This window comes from Saccostrea echinata, unplaced genomic scaffold (assembly GCF_033153115.1).
Source record: "Saccostrea echinata isolate AGI-Se365-2 ecotype Australia unplaced genomic scaffold, CSIRO_AGI_Sech_v1 ptg000018l, whole genome shotgun sequence".
In the NCBI taxonomy this organism is placed as follows: Eukaryota; Metazoa; Mollusca; class Bivalvia; order Ostreida; family Ostreidae; genus Saccostrea; species Saccostrea echinata.
Genome location: NW_026889767.1, coordinates 3003086 through 3018643, shown reverse-complemented (window position 1 = coordinate 3018643; position 15558 = coordinate 3003086). Strand labels below are relative to the sequence as shown.

At 33.4% G+C, this 15558-nt stretch overlaps 1 protein-coding gene across 1 annotated transcript; it reads right to left on the bottom strand.

Annotated features, from left to right (window-relative positions):
• Positions 1 to 559: 559 nt before the first annotated feature.
• LOC133189441 (uncharacterized) lies at positions 560 to 7282 on the bottom strand. The gene is made up of 10 exons (XM_061324814.1): positions 7221 to 7282; positions 6859 to 6951; positions 6262 to 6320; positions 5699 to 5764; positions 5147 to 5235; positions 4646 to 4711; positions 3810 to 4124; positions 3026 to 3418; positions 2407 to 2637; positions 560 to 763 (listed from the first exon to the last, which is right to left on the bottom strand). The coding sequence occupies exons 1-10, from the start codon at positions 7280 to 7282 to the stop codon at positions 560 to 562; spliced, it is 1578 nt and encodes a 525-aa protein (XP_061180798.1).
• Between the last annotated feature and the right edge of the window lie 8276 nt (positions 7283 to 15558).

The window sequence follows — 15558 nt, the reverse complement described above, 5'->3', positions numbered from 1 at the left end:
CTTTGAAATCATAAATTTTCGAAGGGGTTAAATTTTCCTTGATTTTGTGATATTAAGAGACCCACAAATTCATGTCCTCAACGAAATTTTAAAATTACAAAGAAGTACAGTATGTATATGACTACCAATCACAAAATTAAATCCCCTCAAAATCTGAAAGCAGGAAAATTTGACCCCATGAAAATTTGGATTTTTGGGGGTAAAATCCGTGTTCATGAGTAATACCGTAGTGACTCTAAAAAAATATATCGACACATTGTATGGGGAACTAGAGGGAAATTGCAAATAGTTAAGGAGGCAGGTAAGTGGAAATATTGAAATTAACAAGTGATTTCACACTAAATATAAAAGACTTTCTACTTTTTCCAAAAGTGGAGCCTTGGGGCTTGTCAATCCATACACTAATAACCCAGACATTTCACCTTTTGGATGAAATTTGGGGGGAACAATTTATATTTAAATACACCAAGGATATTTTAGCAATCCAGATATTTCATTTATCTGGCCAATTTGCTTGTGAACACAAGCACCCAGATAACTAGGCTTGACTTTTAGATATTTAAATATCAAATTCTTTAAAACCACCTTTACCCCTTTTACATCTTAGATAACTATCACCTTTATACATGGAATGCCGTCTTACCCTGGGGTACACAGGAATTTCCACTGAATTGCTTGTTGTGGAGGTTTCCTTGCCTTTATCAGGCAAAACCTTTGTCACAATCCCATCACTTCTGAATTTCTCACTTGCTTTCTCTGCTACCTAAAAGCATATAATAAATGAACACACTGAATCTTGAACTTCTTCAGACAGTCAAGAATTATTTGCCAATTTTGTGTTACATGCCAAAATAAACAAGTTTATAAATACAATTTGACATTTATAATCTAAATTAAGTTTTTTTCCAGAAAGATAGTTTAATAAATGCACAATTCCCTTCTAGGATTAAGGCCCCCATCAATCTGAAATAGCTTCTTTCAACCTGCACCAAACAATCTGTTTAATAGGCTTAGAAATTTATTGATAAAATATTAGACTAAGGTTTGAAAAGACAATGTATCATTCTAGTAGTAAGGACATTAGTATCATTATTTAAAATATTCTTTTTTCAATTTAATAAGATCTTTCTGAACTCTGCTAAAACAAAGGCATCACAAAGCAGAGCAAAACTTTCGCATGAACTCACCCACTCACTTTCACACTCACAAGCTTGTTTATACAGTGGATCCCGTTTTATCCAATAGTCAAGTTGTCAGTCTAATCTTATCAGAATAGCCAAATATTAGAATAGCCGATTGCTCCATACTGAGTCCAAACATAAGTATCTAGAGCTACAGGTATTGATAATACATCGTAGCAAATTTCAAGCTTGCACATTCGTTTTCGTTTGATAACTTTACTTAGTGACTTTCCTAAAATAAATTGTTTCACTTATTTATAACTTTAATATAACATTTTTCAAATAAACAGGCATATAAAAATTATTCTTTGATGGTAATTGCCATCTTTATTCAGCACATGTTTACATTCCTTCTTGGATGGTCTGCATTATGGAAACGGAAGTAGACTAAATGCTTGACTTTCTTCCGTAAACTATTTTCCCCTGGATAGATGGTAAATGAAAAATAAACAAAAATATTAAATTGTTTCATATTTATTTGTTTCTTTAATATGGTTACGTATTTCATACTGTTTGTGACAATTCTCTGGTCAATGAGTTTACCAGTCTCATACTTGTCTGCTAAAGAGAGATTTTAAGAGCCATGTGGAGAGGGATGGTATGAATTTTGAGACGTATATTTATTTATATGGGCCGTTTGTGATTTTAATCATAAAATTTGCACTTAAAAGTGAACAAATATTAAGACAAACGACAAAGTTAAACAATTGAATAGGCTAATTATGACGATTTCAATGTCCAAGCAAATTATCATACACAAGCTAATCAGTTAAATAATTTAAAATTTGCAAACAATTGCCATAATTAACAGGTGCATGACTGACAAGTAATTAAAACCCAAGCTGATCATCACAACTGTATACTACTGTGCCCAGTATCAACACAGGTAAGGTGCCTGTGTGCGTTCAGCCTTAACTAATACCCTCATTGTCGTACTCAAGGTGAGAGGTGTCAGACTGTGTAAATAAAGGCTTCATATACGAAGTTAGAGGTGTGAACAAGGTGTTGATTATCAAAAAGAAATTCCAATATTTTCTCATCAGAATATCAGGAGAAATTTTTAATAAATATATAAGAAATGTTTTTGTGTATTATATTGAAATAGCCGAAATATCTGTTAAACCTCTATCAGATAAAATGGAATCCACTGTACTATATCCCTTCCAACTTTGTTAGAGATTAATAAGCATTTTAAGTTAAAATATAAATAAGTAAACTTAGTCACTCCAGTCTGCTTCATTCCATTTTCTTCAATGTGATGAGAGTTAGAGTCCTCACTGTGAGACAAGGTCCCATCTCGCTGAGATATCGAGTCATCATTCTGAGATCTTGAGTCATCATCTTGAGATACAGCCTCGGTTTCAGCATCATCAGGAGCTACTTCCTCTTCTTCAACTTCCTGTTGAGAAACTTCTTCCTCATTGGTTGACTTGTTCCGAGTTTCACCTCGTTTTTTCTGGTAAAAATTCAAAAAGAAAAAAAAAGTTTATAATTTGGCAAAGTTTATCATATATACAGCTGTACATATATACCAAATGCATGAAAATATTTACAAATATTTAATCCCTTTTTCTTAATAATACCTTGAATATAATTACTTAATAACTTAAATATGATAACTTGAATATATATGTACATATAATTACTTAATACTGTTCAAACATAAATAAGAATGGATTGATATTTTGAGACATAAGAAAGGGATGCAGTCCACAACTGTATTTACATATTAAGCCTGTCATGATTATATATTTTACTATAGAGCGCATATTTGTCTCTGTCTTTTTTTTTTTTGGTCTTTGCCAATGTCAACCTGAGAGAAATGATGTATAGTTCTAATTAACCTTCACCATTGTTGAGGGTATATTGTGCCGTAGTTTCCATCTAGTGAGCCACCCAGAGGAAGGATTAAAAGTCAAGTTTCCAAGCTTCCTAGCCTCCAACTCGGCCTGCTCCTTTATTATATAATTAGGAATGTATTTACCGGGAGTGTAAATGCTTTTAAACCAATTTGTCAGGGCAACCTCCATGTCTGCCGCTTTTCCTGCTCGTAGGCGTTTTCTACTTGGATTTAAGTTACTCCCCTGTGAGCAGATCTCCTTTTTTTTGGAAGCAATAAAGGAAATCACGGACTGAGAACAACCAATGCGTCTTGCAACTTCTGTCTGAGTTCTGCCTTGTTTCAGCAGGTCTAGGACTTGCATTTTTTGAGCGAAATTAAGGTCATTACGGGTTCTCTGGAATTGGAAGAAAATTAATACAGTACATTGTAAATGTATTGTCTTAAATGTGCACAATTTTTGGTGTAAACTGATTTGAAGTTAAAATACTCGAGTTTTGATTAAGCATATTCCTAAATCTGCTTGATCTTAAGATACATATGGAAGACATTTAGCAATGTACTTGATTTAGCAGAGCTGTGCATTGCAAAAGATGCTAAATAGAATACACAGCCAAACATAATATGAATACTGTATTGTATCAGGAATTAAAAACAACCTTTGCTCTTAAACAGTTAAATGATCAACCATTTAGAAATAAAATTATTGTAAAGACCATCAAGAAAACGTATGACTGAAACACCTAAATCCATCATGACAGTTTTACAAAAGAGCACATGCAGCTCACCCTTGGACAAGCCTCGATTGCTTTCACTGCTATACTCTTCCGTGGCCTAACATAACAGATGATTCCATTCAGCTCATTTTTCTCCATCAAATATGAAGTGGTAAATCCATCAGGGGGTTCGGAGATATTCTCTAAACTAAATGTGCTTTTCCTTCGGAACAACTCAAATCCACCTGCTACCCTCAATTGCGGGCACGCACTGAAGATTGATTCTCGGAATGTTGCAGGGTTTTCGTCAATGGTAAAATTCACAACCTTGTTACCAAGATCAGCTTCATTTAGCTTCTTGACTTCAGCATGCCTTGGAACAACACGCTGAAATGACAATGATGCTAACCTTCAAAACATATTTGAATTAATTGGACAGTCACAATGATTTTAAACTTTTTATACTTTAGATATTAAAATATCCCCCAAGATCCCAAGATATATTTGAACGTTCTTTAGAAAGTTTGGGTTTACAGATACTTTCTCTCCAGATTTTATGACAACTTTAATTACACATTCCAGACTCGTTGAACGCTGCGAGGGGGGGGGGGGGCAGCCCCCTCTTTTTTTTGAGCATAGTATTTTGCTATTATAGTAAATTTTTCTTTAAATGATGGTCAGCCCCCCCCCCCCCCCCCCATACACACACATTTTTTGAGGTTTCAACGTCAAGCTCTGGCAAATTCAAGGATTTGGACAGTAAATTAGCTTCTTTTTTTTGCTTTTCAGATTGTTTTGGGAAGTTTCCCCCCCCCCCCCCCCCACACACACTTTTGCAAACCGTTGCTCTGGGCCTGCATTCTTAGCAGATTACATATTCAAACAATTACAATTGATTCATCCCTTACCTGATTGCAATTTGACAAAAAACAGAATTTCTGAGTCCATAATTTTTCATTTTTGATTTCTTTGTTCTAGAAAAAAAGAAATTCATAAATATATGTGTTCAACTGTTAATGGAGCCACAGATAGACATTTTTATTAGATGAAGGATACGTTTCTTGTTAATACTTTATTTTATGAATTAACTTTTAAACAAATGTTTGGAATAACATCATTTAAAAGCTGAATACATATCATAAATTAATTAAATTAATGTAAGAGAACAAAAAAGTAAGAATCAGTTGATATCATTTTGTTGAACTACTGACTTGAAAAAAAGGTTTAACACCTGCTTCCAAAAAAAAAGAAGAACCTGTCTGCCGCATTGAATTTTGAAATTTTTGGCCTGAGAAACTATTATTTAACTTTGTTTGGCCTAATTCTACATATTTTAGCAAAACAAAGAAATGCTTCATTCACTTTCTTCTGCTCTATGTTTTAACAACTATAATAAGAAATGCAGGTACCAGATTATCTTCTGTGACCATCACACTCGGACTTAGTACTCGTTCAATCTCTGTGTCTTCTGGTTCCTCAGTTACAATATCATCATCAACTGTAAAAGATACCACAGTCATAGACATAGAGATTGTAATCCTTCATTAAGACTCAACAAAATAAATTTATGACTCTTATTCCAATATTGCAAAAAAAATCTTATTAAATTTCTATTTATCCCCCCCCCCCCCTGTCTTATTTTTGTTGATTTTTAGTTTCATAGAAAGTTTGCAATCAAACAAAACATAAACAGATTTAACCAAAAAAAATCTCCACTGAATAAGAGATCAAATATACATTTGACATACAGAGTGCCTAAATGTCTAAAGGTTGAGCTTAAGTAAGACAAAAATACAGTCAGATTTTTATATTCAACAAACATTGTCCAGCAAGGAACATACACCAAAGGTTAAACTATTCATTCCTTTCAACTGACAGCATAAGAATGGGAGGTGTTCTACATTTTACATCTTTGAGAGTTGTCTCCCTTATCAGAGGGTCAGAGAACCTTAAATCCTTACCCTCCATCTTTAATGGTATGCTATGTACATGTTCTGTTGGTGACAACCCTGCTGGAGAGAATATAACTTTACAAAAAAAACTCATGTACAGAGTTTACAGATGAACTACAAGCAGTAAACTAGAAGCCATTATAGACAATTTTCTAATTTTAACCATGGTTGTGTTGTAATACATACATCAGTAATTGTTCAAACCACTCAAAGCAGCATAATTTTCCCTGACAATTTTTTCTTCATATTTCAAAACATTAGACTCTCTGCAATTATTACTACTGTTTGAAAAACAAATTAATCAGAGACATTATTGTGGTCTTATATAGATATCTCAAAGGAGGCTTTGGCTAAATATATCATTGAGGAAACATTCTCTACAAATACAAAGCAAAATAAATGGTTTGTGGCGATCAATATTCACGAGTTAAAGTAGGTCCCGAAACTCGGGGATATTTCTCGCATGCGAATTAAAGATGGTTTACAGTAAGTCAAATGATCACTTTCATACTGTAATTATGAGAGTTCCTTGTTAACCATAGTAACATAATTAATACAGTACATTTACTTACTGGTACATGTAACACAATCTTCATCTTCACTGTTCTGTGTTTCTGTGTCAGGCAGTGTCCTAAATAATATTAAGAAGATAAAAGTTTGTGTTTGAGGACCTTAAAGTTCCTGGACACTGTAAATTTCAATTTGACCCTTAGACTCTCAGAATCTAGCTAGTACACATATATACACATGTACACTCCTTTTTTAGGGGTGGAATGATTCGCCTCCTTCATGATATGATACGTATAATATTTTCTCGGTACGGTTATTTTCGATACAGTAAATTTTGATAGAAGGAAACAAAACCAACATTGTTTAATTGCTTTGTTTCACTAGATCCAGTCACTTAATCGACATGTAAATTGACTAAAAGATATTGATTGACTGCTAAATATTAATTTACAAACAATCATTCCTCAAAAATTTATGTTTTCAAAATTCAATTATACTAAGTAGCATGATTTTACTTATGCCAAACATGAATCAATAACAAACAGAAAATTTTGCACCATGTATCAAAACATGAAAAAATGCCACGGTGAACAGTTTCAGCTCTATCATTACTTAAGAATATGGTCTACTCAGATAAATATCTATATTTTCTTTTTTACCCATTTCCTGCTTTAGACATAGGTCTGGTTTCCCTCCCTTTTCTCTTTGCACCATTTTCCGTCTCTAATGAGGTATCTGGGAAAGTCCTATACCTGAGAAAATAAAATGAATTTCTTTAAAGATGTTAAACAATGATAATCATTCTATAGATAGAGGTATGCTTTTAAATAAAACTTTTGAAATATCGTACACGTAGTAACTGATGGGACTTATTTTCCTTGGTGGGACTCAAGATCTTATTGTGTGCAATATGTCATACATTGCCTATTACTAGTTCATATGCTTTTAACTGTCACAGGTAGAAAAAAATCAAGTCTCAACCGGGACTCGAACCCAGGGCATACCTTGCCAGTGCTCTAACCACTGAGCTTTTGAGTCCTGATATACTGACCGACTTTCACACACCTGTGAACCCGGTGACATATTCCCCCCCTTTGTAAAAATTCGTCCTTGAATTCTATGACTTAAGGAAATGCATGAAGCATGTTCCAAGGGAATAGTGGGTTTTGTACACTGGGCGCCAAGGCCAAAAAAAATAAAAGTCTTGTTTCCTGCTACCCGACCCTAAAGTTTTTTTTTAAGTTAAGCATGTTTAGGAAGTAAAAAAATCGGAAATTTCCAGAATTTTATCGTTCTGTCACCATTATCGGTTTCATTGTTAACACAAAACAAGCATTCATGAAATTCTTGTTTTAAATATGGACTTTCATAAAATTCCACTTAAGTTGTGCATAAAAAGACATGAAATTTAATTTTAAATGACAATACTGACCTGTGACATATTTAATTTGATCTTGTATTAGTTCATATTCAAAAAATGCTGTCGGAAAAAAATAAAATAAAAATATAAAATAAAATAATTTTCCTACCTACCTACTCTATTTTTTTCAGGCTGGTAGCAGGAAGCAAGACTATTATTTTTTTTTGGCCCAATCGTCACAGGTAGTGAAAAATCAAGTCTCAACTGGGACTCAAACCCAGGGCCACTGGCCTACCATGCCAAAGCTCTAACCAGACTTATTGAGACCCGATATATTAATTGACTGATATATTAACCTGTTAACCACTTAATTTAAAATAATATGCTTGGGTCAGACCACAGGAGTCAGCAGTTTTATCCATAAAACAACGTAAACAACAACCAGTGAGCTTCGCGAGCGTAGCTCGCTTCGCTCGCGGAGCTCACTGGTTGTTGTTTACGTTGTTTTATGGATAAAACTGCCGACTCCTGTGGTCAGACATTGCAAATAAAAACATGACAGACCATATAGAATTAATAACCTGGCCTACTAGGTACATTTATATTATCAGTTCTCACTTCTGGTTTAGTTGTACCTACTTCATATGTATGCATATTTACTTATCAATAAAGTGTGACAGTCAAACATTCATTTGCAAACATTTGTGATAACATCGTGGTATCTTCTGTCAAATTACCAATGGTCTAGCAGGATTTGTATTCCTTCCGAGTCGCGTGTACATTTGACTTTAATTTTGAAATTACGCCATCTTTTAAACTGCTGTTTGCATATTGATATTTTTAAAACTTCTTCATCTAAACGACGTTTCTTTCCTCTGAATGAAAAACCCTCTGCAGGCTCCCGCTCGCATGTCGCCATACTTTTTACGATAAAACGGTTTCATAGGTCTTCGGTTCCTAACTATTTGGTACCGCTGTACCAGTGAAAACTGTCGCTAGTGCTCAGAGTCGCTCTATGAAGAGCGACCCTAAGTACTAGCGACAGAAATCACGGTTACACCGCCTTGAAAATGGTGTCTTTTTAAAGCTCCCGGATTTTAACTGCTTATAAATCACCTATTCTTATATAATCCGTCCATATGCGCATATGGACAAACCACACCTATATACATAAACTCTGCGTACATGTATATAGGTGTAGTATGTCTGGTTTTTCTTGACTGAAAATGTCAGAATCTTTATTTTAACAACTTTTAAGTGTGTTTAAGATTCAAAATTTTATTAACTTATTTTACATTTAACGATCCTGAAGACAGACAAGCCCCTATGGTTTTGCAGGAGAAAATATTTTATTGGGGATAATTAAGTACTTTATTGTACTAAAAAAACTATTTCTGAACGCATTCTCTTGCTGCAAAATGCCGATGCAAGAAGCAATAATCATATCCTGGTTTGACATTTTCCACTAAATAATCAGCCAATGTTAACAATGGTACACCAATGGCACCACAGTATACATATGAGTCCATTACAAATTGTTAACATTGGCAAGCAGGTGATGGTACCTCTAGAGATACTCTGATTGCACCCTTAAACGGTAAGTACCATAGGTCGCCATGTTTTTTTTTTTATTGTTTCAATTAAGGGTTGACTACTACTTAGCGAAAGATTTTGCAGATATTTTAGCGGAAAAAATATTGTCGCCCTGTTAAAATTCAATGGTCATCATATACACTTTTTTCAAAGTATCACTTACATTTAAGTACATATCAGTACATTTAATCAACTAGTGTCGACGATAGAGTATAGACTATATTCACCCGAATAAAACTTATTAAAACATGTGTAAATATATTCTTAAAATCTATTCACAAGGACTTACAATGAAATAACACTGGAGAAATTTACTACAGGTATATGTACTAAACTGAAATATTGCAATGCACGTGGTAAAAATATCAAATTACTGTGGTGGTATATGTTTAACCCTCTTACTGCCAGAGGGGTCATATATGGGCTCTACCCACTGGCTGCCACAGGGGTCATATATGTCCCATCAAAAGTATTTTATATAAAAAAGTATTGATCTATTCAGTGTTTAAGTTTATAAATCATGTATTTATTTAAGCATTTATTTGCTCCAAGTAATAAAAATTGTAACGTTATCTTGGCAAATATTGAAAGACAACCGTGATACAATGACGACGTCAAACTCACAGTGATGACGTCAAAAACGTCACAATACGTACAGGGCATATTCAAAACACTTTGCAATGGACTTTGCAAATTATAAATGAAACGGTCTTTGATTCCTTTTTGGTACTTTTACTATAGATTAACTTGAAGAGTCACCAAAAAAAAAAAAAAAAAGAAAGAAAAAAGAAAGAACATCACAAAGAATAATGATAATGACTTCATAAATATCATAGCCTATTTTAAAGACATAGCTTAGAATCGTTGTTAGCGCTTATAGTTTGCAAAGTATGATAAGTATACTTGTATTAATTTTTATTCATAGAAACATACATAGAATTTAAGATGTATCTTTCCCTTTCGTGTTATTAAGGGGACGATTATTTAAAAGGGGGGGTGTCAGATTTTGGAATTAAACAATCTGCCCTTGAAAATTTTGTTAATAAATCATCTCTTCTACCTTAGGAAGAAACTTTTTCTGGTAAAGAAAGTAAATAATAATAAAATCTTAAAATTGTATACCTTGGAAATAGATGTTAATCAATTTTTATTCGCGAGAACTTTATTTTCGCGTAATTACGCGAGACATTGTGCTCGCGAAAATTTCATTCTCGCGTATAGAAGTATTCCTAAAAATTATATAGAGCAATTACCACAGTTCGTAAAAAGAAATGTCTCGCTTATTATAAGGGTGGATTATTTCGCGGAAACAATGTGTCGTTAAAATTTAGTGATCTACAGTACTCTGTCGTGCGAGGTGCGAGGGTATTAAAATATATAATTTAAATCGAGAAAATTACCCCCTCCACCTAACTTTCCTCTCAGAATTTTAATTTTCATAGGTCAGTTTGTAATAAATATCCGTTTTGTGAATTACTGAAAGAACGAGGGCGCTTTTGATTGGCATTCGGCAGGAATCTGGGCGCACTTGACAAGTGAGAATTTCATTGATCTATCACACGAAATTTTAGCATTCTTTTGATCATTTGGGTTCCTGTGAAATAGGAAAGGGAAATATTTTTCCGAAATTGTATTTTGATTTGCTAGAAAATAATATGAAAATAGGGTAGATGATTCAATTGGTACAAAATGTCACATATTTAAACACGTTTTTCTAAAAATTTGCTATCTCTGGGTCATCTCTCCATGATTTTCTAATGATATTTGTATGCATTTTAATTCAAAGAAACAAACAATCATTTGTAAAAAATGGAGAGAAGACCCAGAGACCATAAAAACTGAACTTTTTCCAAAAAAATTCCAATGTGTAAATGAGGTCCTTCATTGTCGTTTTAAAAGCCAAGTTTAATGTGTAGTGATGATAGCTTAGTAATATGCGTTACCCGTCCAATGCAATGGAGTCGAAAAAATTTTGGTTCGATCCTCGCATGGAGCGTTAATATTTTATTATGCAAGCAATCAATTCTTTTGTCAGTTTAAATTTTTTTGTACTGATTTATTTTAAAATGGATAAATGCTGGTTCTGTTGTGGTGCATCGAGAGCAAAAGCAATTCTTCCAACATACTCAGTAATACTTGTATATACACATGTACTTGTAATTACATTTAACTATACCCTTATTATCTTGGTAGGTGTTTATTATTTATATGAAGCATTACTATATATGTTAAAGTTTAATTATTAAGATAAGCGGACCTAAATATTACAATTTGACATGTTATTTCAAACTAAATATAACAGTTTCCTATGTGCGTAGCTTTGTAACGCCTGTCCAGCTGTAGTCAGTCAACCAAATCGTGGACATTTAAACTATAAATGTTTCGTACTCATGATTCCTGCAGATCACACGCCAAACACGCCCATCTTCTTTGATTTTAAAGTCTAGGATTGCTAAACGATCTTGGGGCCTGAGTATATACAGAAAAATTAGATTATGAATTTTTAACTGATCAGAAATAAATCAGATGTTTATGGCTATTTAGTAAACTTCACTCTAAAAACCTGATTTTGGGAATCAAAAGAAAAAAAATGTAATGGGAATTTCAGAAAATCAAACCAGGAGTACATGTACTACATGTTCAAGTGAATCATGGGACGTGTAGACGCCATTTTTTTAAAAGAAGGAAAATAGTTTAATTTATGTTTTGAAATAGTGCATCTTCAATAAATCATTGTTTCTTCGATTAATATATTACAATGTATATATCTAAAGATCTACAGATAGAATACTCGCTTGATTTGTTATACATTTGTAAATTCGGTGCATGACTGCGGAATGTCACACGAAGAAAAAACCTTTCCTCTCGCACCGACTATTTTTACATATTGAAAGATCCGTTCCTGAGAAACACAACTTATTTCCTGAATTCCGATATGTTTCTGAGCAAATAAAATCGTTCGCACTTTGTGCATATATTCCTCTGACAATTTCTTTATATAGTAGTAACGAGACAGAATACTTGAAATACATTTTTAGCGGGATTAATATTTCCTGGTTTTTATAAATTACAGTGGCAGAGCTTCTATGTATGCTTGCATGCCTAAGCATCCATATTATTATTATTTTTTTTAAGAAAAATACAAAATTCTTTGAAAAGAGAACGTATTTTAATAAATTGGTATCAGTGTTCAAAGATAAATTCTTTTGCATTATCCAAACACTGCATACTCAATCTAACACTCCTAAATGTTGTCAATTTCCGTGGATCCCCCCAACCCCCGGCTGGGGGAAGGCTAAAAGCTTCCCCAGACCCCCTAGCTTGATTCAGAAAAAGCATCCACATTATTTTTGCCTATAGCCACGCCACTGAAATAAACATCTATAACATTATTCCTGTTCTCATCCTTAAGCTGTTGTTTTGAAAATTTTCATTATTTGCCACCGACCTTGATATCAACATATCCATCAATGAAAGAACCAGAAAGGTGGGGGACAAATTGCTAATAACGCACATGGATGCATATTACTGCTGGATGCTTGTTCAATTCGAAGGCATTTTTGAGGCGAAATCATCGCCTCTTTTACACTTGATAGTTAAATTATAACAGTGTATTGATATGAATAAATTTAATAGCTACCGAAGTAATACTTGTATAACCTCGGTTGAATTAGTTTACATTTTTAAACAACATTCATCGATTGGATATGATCTGCTACAGTTTCTGAATTGTGTCAGAAACAGGCCGTTTATCCGTAAAAAAAATTCTTGATGAGATTGGTGATTTCCACGTTTGTTAAATGCAAAATCGTGCGAGAGTTGAACATATTCTGCACCAATTGTAGGAAAGCCGATTGTCCTTTCATTTAGGATTGTTTCAATTTCAATGCTGAATTGACCGTCAAAGAAGTGTCTGGGATTGGGGGAGGGGGGGGGGGCTTGGGATTTGAAATGATTTCTCCTTTTTTCGATCCTCTGCTTTGACTATTACTAGTATATTTGTTCTGCACAACAAACGTATATAAGAATACGTATACAACTGGTCTGTTTTACCAAATAACTAACGACTATCAGAAAAATGTATTTTATGATTACATGTAACTTAATTACTTTTCTTCTTTACATTAATTTTTTGAAAATAGAATTTATTTTACAACAATTTTGAAATATCGAAATTTTCATGCAAGCAATACTATTTAACAATATGACTACATGTAATTAAAGAAATGTTGTGTTCTGCAATTACACGTAAGCTGTGTGTTTCTTTTATATTCCATATGTTTCAGATAGTTCATACGTCATTCTTTAGATTTGCCTAAAGATTTCGATTAACCCTGCTTACAATCAGCAGAAAATTTTGAACAGAATAATGAATCAAATTTGTAAAATTAGGTGGGACATATATGAATTTTAAATTCTTAAAATTACTGTTTGAGTTCCATGTATATGTTGTCGACGTTTCAGTCCAATATCCATAGTAAGGAATTTCATTTGGGGGTGGTGGAGAGGGGGGGGGGGCTATCAAACAAAAATTCTTTGACAAGCTAAAAAAAAGTATGCAGGCGCTATTTATGTTAATATTGGGAAGGGGGGGGGGAAGCTAAAGTAACTATGTTTATATATTGTACTAGCTATGTTTCCCACAGTCTACCATATATCGGTAAAGTTATGGATGCGTTACGGCCCCCATGCCCCCCCCCCCCCGGTTTCTATGGCAATGACGTAGACCAACTCCACATGCACACCTTTACATCAAACAATTTTCTCAATGACTGAATGTTCCAAAAACAATTTATGTTACATATGATTATATCTATTAATTTCACCAACCCCAACCCCCAGCACCCCTCCAAATATTTGTAACACATGTGCGCATCGTTTGCTTAGCGCCCCCCCCCCCCCCGCGATATTCGGCTAGATCTACTTCTGTAAGAAACATCTTATTTGAAATTATGTGTCAAATTTATGAAAATTTCTCTTTTTTTCTGCACTTGAAATTCTCAGATAAAATATGCTTTGTTTGAATTCGTCTCTCGGCAAAAATGAGATTATCCATTGTATATAATTTAACGAGCTTCGATCTGTAGTAAATATTATATTATAGGCCTAAACATTTTAAAAAATACTGGTAACGCAGGATTTTTTTTTGTATCCCAGCGGATCGAATAGACATACAGAATAGTCTTATTTATTTGTCCAAGAAAAAAAAATCTAGGCGAAAAGTGTGGGGTTTATTTAGATGACGTTTTCCTGTTTTTATAGCAAAAGGAAGAAGCGTTTTACATAAAATACTAGTTGAATTTATAACTAGAATACTTTTAAATTATGTTATTCTCTCTTCTAAATGAGAGATTTATAAGTTGTAATTTAAACAGCAGGAAGAAAAAAATCAGCTCATTATTGCGTTTAAAATGTTCTTTTTTTAAATACTCTTTTACATTATGATTTTTATTACTTTGACAAATTACGCGGACTTTTTCTTACGACTGTGACGTAATATTAGCAAAGGAGCTGACGTCATTAACTCAAAAGTTGAAATGTCCTTGTGTTCGTTATTTAGTAAATTTATAAAATTATTACAATAAAGAATTTATCTTAAGGATGTTGCTTACAATTAGAAAAGAAATATTCAATGCACTCTGTTTCTTGTAAGAAAAAGTTCTGGCGTATCAACTGCACAATTTTGACACAGTTCTGGCAGTAAGAGGGTTAATGGGGATAAAGAGCTAAAGCCACGAACCATCATATTTGGCCCTGTGTTTTTCACAAAAATAAAGTTTCGGTTCAAGAAGAGTACTATACGTTAAATATTAGAGGACAACATTCTTCTTTTCCATACATAACTTATATCGTTATATAATGCGCCATTAAACACGTGCGACGGTTGGAAAATGCGACGGTTTCATAAAAACGTTAAAAAAATGCCTTTTTTCGACAGATTTTCCCAAAGTTAGATGTGGCCACAGTCAAGAACAACTTTTATACTTCCCATAGATATAGATATTACCGATACAAATCTTTATGTTTAATATCGTTGTTGTTCGTGGCTGTGGCCAATATGAAATCTGATTTTATATCTAAATTTTGATGGATCAAATAATCCTTAATTTGTAGATCAATCGTTTACATTCAATTCATGTAATAATAAAAAAAATATAAATTTCACAAAATATGCTAGAAAATCAGTAAATTGTTCATTTAAAACGCTAAATGTGAAAAATAGTCAACTACATACATTTTCTGAAATAAATGTCTGGAAAAACTTTGTGGTTTTTACTATGACTAGGTCATTATGTATGACGTTACTAGTAATACGTCAGTTGTGACGTCATAAAGGCTGTAAATTATTTGGGATGTTGCTGAAAAGTTTTTAACGCTCTAGATAGTGCCCCTACATGTATTTACA

Excerpts from the sequence above, each read along its gene's own strand:
- LOC133189441 (XM_061324814.1), bottom strand. The coding sequence starts at position 7,282 with ATGTCACCGGGTTCACAGGTGTGTGAAAGTCGGTCAGTATATCAGGAC. Across the intron at positions 5,236-5,698 it reads CATACCATTAAAGATGGAGG|TTGATGATGATATTGTAACT; the intron begins GTAAGGATTTAA and ends TATCTTTTACAG. Across the intron at positions 4,125-4,645 it reads TTTTGTCAAATTGCAATCAG|CGTGTTGTTCCAAGGCATGC; the intron begins GTAAGGGATGAA and ends TTGTCATTTCAG.